At 41.4% G+C, this 10,677-nt stretch overlaps 1 protein-coding gene across 1 annotated transcript in view; it reads left to right on the forward strand.

The window, feature by feature from the left end:
• Positions 1 to 7,076, forward strand: part of prmt3 (protein arginine methyltransferase 3) — a 60,810-nt gene extending 53,734 nt beyond the window's left edge. Inside the window, 1 exon segment of the mRNA XM_029428729.1 lies at positions 6,857 to 7,076. Within this exon segment, the coding sequence (XP_029284589.1) occupies positions 6,857 to 6,966 (110 nt within the window). The 3' untranslated portion in view covers positions 6,967 to 7,076.
• The last annotated feature ends 3,601 nt before the right edge of the window (positions 7,077 to 10,677 follow it).

The following is a 10,677-nucleotide window of genomic DNA, read 5'->3' on the forward strand; positions in this document are numbered from 1 at the left end:
GCAGGTATCTGTGTTCGCACTCCTGGCGTGTTAGCTTTGCTCGTTGTATTTAAAGACACTTAGGCTGTTAATTATTTTCAAACAAGTACATTACAAACAAGACGTTTTTTGCTGGCCAAGATTAGAATCCCAATTAATAGCACAGTTAACGTGAATTACGGATGCACCTAGCTAGCTAGCTAGCTAGCTAGCGCTACTGAGCACATTAATGCTCCCTACAAGATGAACCCTTTCTATTTTGGATATCTCATTAGTGCCACTTTCAAGCCAAAATGTCAAAGGTTTAAATCCACCAGCTGGCGGAATGTATGTATATCTGTATGGTTATCCTCAGTTCCCTCCCACTCTCCAAAGATATTCAGGTTAGGTGAATTGGAAACACCTAACTGCCATTAGGTGTAATTGTGATAGTGATCACTCCTCCACGAGCAACTATGCATAGGTTAAGTGGGTATAGATAATGAATAGATCGATGAATTATGGCATATTAATCATGATTTATATTCTGATTTAAACGACCCAATGACCCTTAGAACAAACTTTACATTTCAAGCCCCATTACTGGAAAGGAATAATGATAGCAAAATCATTAGTTTGCGGTTTGTGAAGTGTAACAAACATTGCTGCTTCTTGGGGTCACGAAATTTTAGTCTATAAACTTTAGTACATAAAGATTCTCGTTTTCATTTCATACTTTTACGGATGCAGATGTAAGCCTGTTGAAGTATATCAATTGCTGTCTTACAAAATTGTTAATGCAACACACAAGTTTTTCTTTCACTCCCTTACACACTATTAATCTTTGTGCTTATATTACAGCGTGCATAGGGTCTGAGCTCTTGGGGTTACTTTGGGGCATAGTGACATGTTACAGCATTAACAAAGACCCACATGTAAACACGCATGTTCACAGCCTGAGCTCAGAAGAAGCCAGTTTCAATCTACCTAAATCCATCTTAAACGGACTATATGTGAACCATTAACCAAGTGTATGAGGAGGACAAGTTTTAAAGAAAAAATAAAATGAAGGCGGGAGTGAGGGAGTGAGCGGCAGGTTATTGATGTGCTCGATCCAACCGACACCCTGACGGTCCCCAGCCTCCTCCAGGGGCCGTAAAGCAGAAATTGAGTTTTTAACAGCATTCACCGGCTGCCTGCTAAGCTCCTATGGTGTACTTTACAACACACACACACACGCACACACACTGCTTACACACTTAAATTCACAAGAGTACTTGCACACTGCTATACTTAACTCCCTCTGGCTGTAAGAGAAAACTTCCTAAAGTCACCTTGAAGATGACAAAACTATTTTACACACACACACACACACACAGACACAGAGACACACACACACACACACAGACACACACACACACCGTGGCCTCTCCTCCACAGTGTTGACTGAGAAGCACCTTCAGCTCTGATCGGCTGTAGTGAGGGGCCGGGCATAAACATCCTGTGGTTTGTTTTAATTCCGACTCTGTCTGTGGTGATTTATCATGGCGGAATGGCGGAGACCGAATCCTATTTGATGTTTGTACGAGTGCAGCAGTAATTAACTCCAAGCCTGCGCTTCTGTGGGAGGTGCCGGCAGAAGAGAGAGAAGGCACGCAGCAGGCTGGAACAAAACATTCCTGCAAATCCTCCCGGCTGGCAGCGTAATAAATTAAACAGCGAATCATTTGTCATGCTCTGGTGTGTTTGTGTTGCTAGAGTATTGAAGAGGAGGGTCCATTTTTTCACAGCATTACCTTACTTAATGTAACCAGAGAAAAGGAGGTCACGATTATTTTTTGCAAGAAAGTCCCATGATCCTCGAGGTGAGGCGGTGGCCTGGTTACTTGCGCCATGGGCGTGTGTTCTGGTCAGGACTTTCATTGGACAGTCCACTTTCATGAGTCACCTCCTCTGTCCCGAGTGGTGTTGTATCTCCAATTCTCCTCTTTCCCCGCCCTCAACTGTCCAGACTCACTAACTCGCCCTGTCCCCCCGTTTGAACTCTGAAGGTCCTTGAGCTGTAGAACGGCAGCGGCCAAGCCAACCTTCAGCTTCTTGAGCGCTGTAATTCAACACACTGGTTTTGTGTCTACACACTGGTGCTTGGGGTTAACCGCCCATCAGCTCTGCTTCTTAGCTCTGCACCGAACAGGAAAGGCATGAGAAGTAAAATTGGATTAAACGATGGTAGACTGGAGCAGGCGGGAGGAAGTCAAAGGGATGTGGCTGAAGTGTGGCCATGAGCATCAGTGCAGTGTCAGGGCTGAAGTGGAAGTCAGTGCTTCCCTGTGTCTCATCCAAATGCTTGTTGTATTTCGACAACAAATTGGATCCCCAAGAGCATTGTAGCTGAACTTAACACCCCTTAGCTCTTTCATATTGCTAATTGACAGGAAAAGCATTTATTTTCCTTACACTTTTAGAGACACTGAAATAATTTGTGAAATGCACCATCAGGCTAATGCAACTCTGTGTCCTACACTCCTATCGCTGTCCTTAGAGCGATACTGAGTAGTGCTCACCCACAGTAAATTAACTTCACATGAAAGCAACAGAATACCATTAGCATTTATCAGGACATAATGTTCAGGTGAAACTCAGATTAAACCACTCTGCTCCGTTGAAGAACATTGTAATGGAAAATTTCATATGTCTATGTTAAATTCCTATTATATTTAATACTTGGTTAAATGAACTTCTGTATTTCCCAGCATATCAGGGTATTTTTTCATTGAAAAACTAAAAGAAATCAGCCTTGGAACTGAAGTACTTCAGCTCAGTCGCACTCCTACCCTCACTGTGCGGCACTGCAGATACTTTAGGAGTGTGAGTTAAATGGTTAAAATGTAAATGACTACAGTTTAAATGAATCAGTAATGCGAGCCGTGTATTTCCAGTGTAATTTCATGGAGAAAGGCTGCGGTGGGCTGTTTCTGTGGGCCTGGTTGTGCTTAATGACACTGGCATGTTGATGTACGACATTGCAGTGAAAGGCCGCCTCCATTCCCCAACTCATTTCCACACATGGTTAACTCTCCCAGCATCTGAGCGGCCAGTTTACTGAAGCCTCTTCCAGGGGGAGTTTGGTCTGACTGATTACAGCAGAGCTGCTGTAGTCGCACCGCGGCTCTACAGACATCCGGTTGGCGGTTCTGTTTGTATGTTACAATACTTTAAAGAGAAACATGAAGAGTTAGTTGGACACTTTTCTGCAGAGTTATTTTGAGGGCAAATGTCTTTGGTTCCACATCTCCACCAAAGGTCAAGCAATTATTTCTTTAACCTTTATTGGCTTTATTGCCAACTTGAGTTTGACGGCAGCTGTCCACTGCCTCCCTTGAGCACCAGTCTCTGTTGCCATTACTAGATTATAGTTAGGGCGATATTCAGTCTCCTTGTGCCATTTTCTCTAAAATAAAGGAAAGCAAAAAGAGTTTTTTGTTTTTTTTTGGGGCATCCTTGACATTAGCCTATATCATATGTTTAGCCGGGGGTTCCAGTGTAGCTAGCGCAATACTTCCTTTTCTGTGCATTGATTACAAGCGAGAATGGAGTTCAGACTTCAGACGTTTCACAAATTGCCAATTGTTTAGTTTTTAGCTAATAAATGAGCGGAATCGTCATCATGTCCCGTTGCCTACAGATTCTGTGGGTTGTCTTGCATCCAGAGCAGGGGTGTCAAACATACGGAATTGTTAGCGGGTCTGAAGAAACATTAGTCTGTTGTTACCCGTAGCCGAGATATCGGCGATGCAGCAGTGAAAGCTACTTTATTGCTAGTGAAATTGCATTAGCATCAAAGCCAGATTGTGAGGGTGAGTTCGTGAAAGCATGCATACTGAAGGCTGCAGGACTCGTGTGCCCTGAGAAGCGACAGGCTTTTGCCAACATTAGCCTGACGAGAAACACTGAGGCAGATAGGATTTCAGATCTTATGACATATAATGTCAGTCAGCAGCTTCAGTACAAAGAGCCACAACTTTTATGTATTTTTTATGTATACATTTTATACATTTACAAGGCAGCGTGATAACTTAACCTTCTTCCTGAATAGTTCCCACTTTAGTTTGTGTGGTGTGGTGTCAGTTCAGGTGATCAGGATTACTAAACAGATGTGGAAATTAATGTACATTTAAAAATAATTTCTATAGTTTGACGAATTGTTTTAATCATAAAGTAAAATACTGTATTGTTCAGTTCCAGATACCTGTGACTAAATGTGTTGTGCCTTTGTAGACACACTGTGATGTGTATGTTGTACACATGTGTAAATGATAAACTGAGGCATAATATTGTTGAATTTGCACTTATTTTTCTTAAGAATTTTCAGGTTGTTCATAATGTATAAATAATGTAAAAATATAGTTAAATAAATGTGAATATTTTCAGAATGTACTTTTTTGCACTAAAACAAAGGGGAACATTTGGAGTTGTCGTTATTTACAGAGTATTATGATATGATTGTACTGGTCCGGCCCACTTGAGATCAAATTGCGCTGCATGTGGCCCCTGAACTAAATTGAGTTTGACACCCCTGGTCCAGAGTGTCGACCACTGACCCAGTTCAATAAGTTGGTAATGGAGCGGAGGACAGACAGCATCTTTCACATTCTCATTACGGGCTACAACTACCAGCCTTGCAACATTTCTATCCGCTGGATACAGTTACAAGCTGCTGGTCGAGGCTCACACGGTGTTAGGCTAGTCATACAAAAAATCCATAAATCTAACCGTTAAGTTTTATCAGGACTTATTATTATGTTTTGTCATCCAATCATGCCAGAAAACAGCCAGTACTACTTAAAAAAGTCTTTCACACAGTCATTAAATCTATCACATAGCCAATATCAATCTCTGTCCTTGCTTTAAGTTAGTTAATGCTGCTGCAAGGCTCCTGATTGGAACTATGAGAGAGGTACCAGTATCATCTTTACACTTAATAGTGTGTTTTAAGATCAATTGTGATATTTTTCTAATTACCCTCAAAGCAAGTCGTGCCTTGGCTCACAGCCCGAGATCCTTGAGCAGATCCCTTAACAGCTCCAATGTCCAGAATGAGGAATAAAGGGGAACGACCTGATACGGCCGTCCTCCTTAATGTTTTACCCGAGTCCCGGTAGGATCGGAGAGAGTGCGGCTGTGCGGCTTGCACGTGTTTGGTTGGGTTACTTGTTCGCTTTAGATGCTAAACAGCACTTTGTAACATTATTTAGAAAAGTGATGTAGTAATAAATGTGGGTTATACTGTTGGCAAAGTTTCGAGGGAGCATAGCAGGAGGACTTTATATTCAGCACCCAAATCTGAAATATGCCGATGGTCCTTTCAGAATAGGAGAGTTTATCTCTCACACTCTGGTTCTTGCTAAAGCACCCGCACAGTGTAAACGCGGCGTCCGTCTGTCGTCTCTGCAGTGGACCGACCGACCCAGAGAGCGGCGCCAGCAGCAAAGACTCAGTGACAGCGACGTTGGCATGGTAACGAGTGAGACGTGACAGCAGTGATGGCGAACGGAGAAAGTGCCACAGTCAGCATTTCTTTCCTCTACTCGTCCTCCTGTAACCTCCAACGCTGAAGAGCGTGTAGCACAGAGAGGAGGGAGGGGGTGAGAGGATGCTTGCTTGCCGTGTGGATAAACATTCATTTACCTCCAGCAGTCAAACGTGAAGTTAATCAGAGTGATTATGTGTCATAATCATCGGCGTCTTCTCCCGGCATCCCGATCGCTCATGCGTCGTACTGTAAATGCACTTCCTTCTCGCTGCCATCTGGAGATTTCAGCACGCCTGCATACACACTTGCACACAATGTTGCTTATTAACATACAATAAACCATATTTCCTTTACACACATCTTTTCTATAAGCGTCACTGTGTCTCTGCTCATACTGCAGAGTCCTGAGCTCCGCAGCACTGGACTGCGTCGGGGAAACATCCTTTTTATTGCCAGTTATTCTGAAAACACTGATGGATGTTGACTGCCTTTTCATGTTTTGTTTTTTATTAAGTCTCTATAGTCTGATACAAACTTTTGCAGTGGCCAGCTGTTTAAGGAAATACTGAGCCTCTTTTTAACTTTTGGTGACTGGATTTCAATAGGAATCAACAGGCTTGCTGCGACTTTTTCTACAGATTGTTTCGCCTCCAGCAGATGGTGTTATGATATGTACTGCACAGAAGACAAGTAATATTATTAATCATTCCTTTCCATGAATGAACCATTTGCAGTGCATACAATCATATAGTAGTCTGAGACATGAAAACAGCTACTGTATGTCTTTATTTGGCTTTACTCTGTACAGTATTTTCAATTTCATTGTCATTTTCTGTCATTTGGTCTCATACCCTGAACCTGGACAACCTCCACTTGTCAAAGAAAAAGATCAGTTAGTTTAGAGCTATGGTCCAGTGCTGTGGGGCTTCTCACCATTATTAGAAATGCTACATGACTGGAAAACCCTTCAAAAACAAAACTTGAGGTAAAAACCAACTCTTCTCCTCAAGCCTTTTTGCTGGCAACGCTTTTGTGTTTATCTGTGATGACTTATTTATTCTCTCAATGCGTCACAAACGCTCCGTTTGTTTTATTGTGAAGTGTTTTGAGAAACTCTGGTTTGATAGCAAACTTTGAACAACTTTGACTTTAAAGGTCTTTTACAAGTTATTGTTTCTGAAGTTTCGTTGTAGCTGAATTGAAGTCCTGCTTTTTGTTCGACCTTGTGCCATTTTCTTTCCAACTAAAGACCACAGCAGCTTCTCCTGTGATTCTCACGCCTTCAAACCCTCTCCAGTGGAGATGTGTCCTGTCTCCGATGTAAAACAAACTGTGCACTGATTGTTATTTCTCTCTTTTCTTCAGGAGAGGAGCTCCAGGGAAAGATCACCGTGCGTAAAAACAAGAAGGACCCTCGCTCCCTGTTTGTCACCTTTGAACTCCGAGACAGGAAGCTGACTTACAACCTGCAATAACGTCAGCCATCGCATGGTACAACATCCAACAAATGTAGCCCAATTTTTAACTGACCATTCATGTAATCAGGATTGTTTCTGTGCCTTGTAATAAAAACCATAACCTATGAGATTTTCTCCTTGCAAGTGTTTTATTAAGCATATGGGAATATAACTAGAGGAAGGTTTTTAGATGCCTAGGTTACATGTCAACCTTGTTTTAAGGGTGTTAGAATTACTCTATTTCAATGTACACTGCACATTGAAATGCAGTCATGTGAATGCTGTTGAAACAACAGTTACTGTATATGTAATCTACATGTCTGAAAATCCTCAACTCCTAAATCCAGTTTTAACCTTAATTGTCTTTTGACCTGCAAATAACCAAAACCACACACAGGTAGTGGTTCAGACCACTTTCATCATGCATGTGTGAAAAAAACACTAAAAGGAACTGGCCGCCAGCTCTTCGTTAAAGACATTTTGCAAAGTATTTCACTTAATTTCCCCTCCACGTTTTCCTCCTTATTGTCCTACTTTGAGCTGTGGGAGATCTCATCGGCTGCATCATCCATCTTCCATGAGTTTACTGGGACAACGCAAAATGAATTTCAGCTTTAAAAAGGCTGACTGAAGCCTCTTTACATACTTCATTGAGCAAGCTCTGCTTACAATTAAAGATTTTGTCCTTTCTTCCCGGCCCGAGATGATGAATCCTGGACTCTGGGAAAATGTAGTGGTCTGTGAGGAGGAGGAGGAGGAGGAGACTGTGGGGCTGACTGCCTGGTGACAGTCACCTCTTCTGATGTATTTCTACTGCTTCTGTGTCCTCCCTGCCATTATATGAATACAGTCTAGCCTGCGCGCTGACATCAAATAGCTCACAAGAAAAGGCTTTTCTGTGGAGGGGAAGGACATGTTGAAGCTGTTGATTGTGTGGTGCTTGAAAGAATTAAGCATTAATAAGCTGTCTTTGTTTAGAATTCAGATGTTATTTATTGGCTCTTATGCAGCCATTCATTTTCTGAGGCATAGTGAAAAATGTAACATTAAAATGCTGTCTGTGAAGTTCATAAACAAATTGTGCCTTGTAGCTTACTAAACTTTAATTATCTTATATAAAGTCAAAATATTTGCAGCGTTTTGTTTCACTTTGCTTGTAGTTTCCCAAACGGACTCAGATTATTTTGTTTTTAGATGACTAACATCTATTTAGTGCATTTCTTTTGGTGGAGGGGTTGGAACATGTTGGACTACTTCCTTTTTACTTCCTTCCTTACCTTTTGAAACTAAACTGTCGCCTAAATTAAAAACTTTAAAAAACACCAGTTCGGAGACGTTTATATATACAATACTGTTTGGTTCTGAGGCACAAATTGCTCGAGTTTAAGTTGTAAAGTGTGAGGGTCCGTCAGCCAGGACTGATGATGATGATGGGAGCTGCGGGCCCCTGGGTGACCTCCTCCGCTGAATCACTGCTTCCCAGGCGCTTCAGATGGATGCGACTTCTTATCAGTCAGGCGACAGTGGGAGTGATCAATTAATTACTCGAGCTCGTGTAATTAACGAGCGCGAGGACACACCAAGAAACCCCTCAGTGTAGCGGTTAGTTCAGCTCCTCGATCAGGACTTAGTCGACACATCTTTTTTTTTTATAATAATGAGATGTGGGGAATCAAAAACAAATCAGTAAATATAATAAACGTATACTGTTGTATACCGTGTAGAGAGCCTTTGTCAAACGGATCTAAAGGTCCCTGCGATACTCTTTATGTTGCTGACGTGTGCAAAGCCCGACATGCTCTGCTACTTCTTTGAATCAAACATCTAAAATCCTCATGGGAATCAAAAGTAGAGTAAGTGTGTGTTTGTGGGTCTGTGCAGCAGTCCGTGTGTTCAGCGGACTCTGGAAGACGAGCAGAAATCAATTACAATTATTCTCTGTAGACAATGTAATTAAACTCAAGGCGGCGGCTAATACACCCGCTTCAGCCTCTTATCTGGAGCGGACGGAGATTTACAAGCGGAGGGAGCGCAGCGTGCAAAATGAGTGAACGGCCCCGAGTGGGACGAGCGGGTCCTTGTGTAGCCACAGGGATCCCAGCAGGGAGACTGCCTCAAACATGCGCAGCTGTCGTGAAAACAGCGCGGGTTAAAAACAGATCATTGGCCCATTTATTTTTGATAAGATTTTAAATTGTTTAAATTTTGTTTAGGTTTTATCTTTGTTCATTTTAACGCAGGCCGGTGGGTTTTGGGTGAGTGCATTACAATATAACAAAATGATTTAAAAGAAAAAAGACCTTCTTTTTTTTTAGAATGATAGTGTAATTGTTTTATGTTAGGTATTCATCCTGCATTGTTATAGTTTATGGATTAACAGTTGCACGGCGTAAAAGTAGCCTAATTATTTTTAGCTAATTATTATGAAAACACCAATTAAAATTTGGCTAAGGATTATATATTATTGTGAAAATGTGGAAAATTCTGCCTGGCAATTTATTATTATTATTATTATTATTATTATTATTATTTTCATTATTATTATTATAGGCCTATCTGTCCCATGTTTCGCCTTGCTTTATCGCCTGTAACAATAGCTAGCTAAACAACGTGGTTGCTAAGCAACTAACTGGTTAATTTTCGTTACCCATTTATAATTGGACTGTCAGGTTTTAGATTAGCGTCCAATGTAGGCGACAACCAGTTTGACTCAGCCAATCAGAGGGCCGGGGCTATTTTGCTTTATTCAGCAAAAACATTTCAGTGTTGCAGCAAAGTGTCATAACTTAAAATGTTTATACGAAATCAATTTCCCTCCCTTTTGTTGGCCTGTGTGTGTGTCAGTGTGTGTTCTGTCCCCGTGTGATGAGTTATGGGTCTGTATGGGGGCCTAAACTGTTTATAATGAACGTTTTTAAAGTTATCCTTAATTAATGAGACAAACGAGGTCGCTTGTGTCTTTTTAGTTTGTAGATGAATCACCAGACACAGGACTTGCATATACATTATACGTTTCAAGGGATACTTGGAGGATGGTATGCGCAATGCAGTGTTTTAGAATCTCAATGGCACCTTTTTTTTCTCTCCACTGTCACTGCTTCCAGTCCAGGCTCCAGTGGTTGGCTCCGGTTCCTCCTGACACACGTGATTTAAGAAAAAAAAGAGGCCTCCTTCTTGCGTAAGACTTTAACAAATGAGTAGCTTTATAAAAACCTCGCCCACTTTTTTTTACTTGATCAATGCTCATATCGCTGACGCACGAAAGAACGTATAGAGCCTGTAGTGCGTAAAACCTGCCAAGTGGAAAAACTGTTTATAGTTCAGACCATTTATAGCACATAGTCTTTAACCGTCTATTTTACTACAAACTAAATTGATGTATCTATATTTATGGTTTGTCTATGTATAATAACATTTCTAAAGAATACCAGCCTCGCCTTTGATATATCACAACTTCAATAAACACGTCTATAACGAATGCGTATATGGTCTAGCTTCTGCATGTTGCAGGCCTAAATGTTGATGACAGAAAAGAAGAAAAAGAACAACGTTTTCCTGTAAAACCAAGACTCTTGTGCACTGCAAATGCCTCTTTCACAGGAGTGGCTACTGTAATTGTAACTGTACCAGAGAAACCCGACTCAGCACAGTACAAACATTATTTAGCCATGCATGCACTCTGATGCATTAGATCTTCTCCATTAAAAGCCTGAACCTGGAAATCTTTAT

The sequence above is a fragment of the Cottoperca gobio genome, chromosome 3 (genome assembly GCF_900634415.1).
Source record: "Cottoperca gobio chromosome 3, fCotGob3.1, whole genome shotgun sequence".
NCBI lineage: Eukaryota > Metazoa > Chordata > Actinopteri > Perciformes > Bovichtidae > Cottoperca > Cottoperca gobio.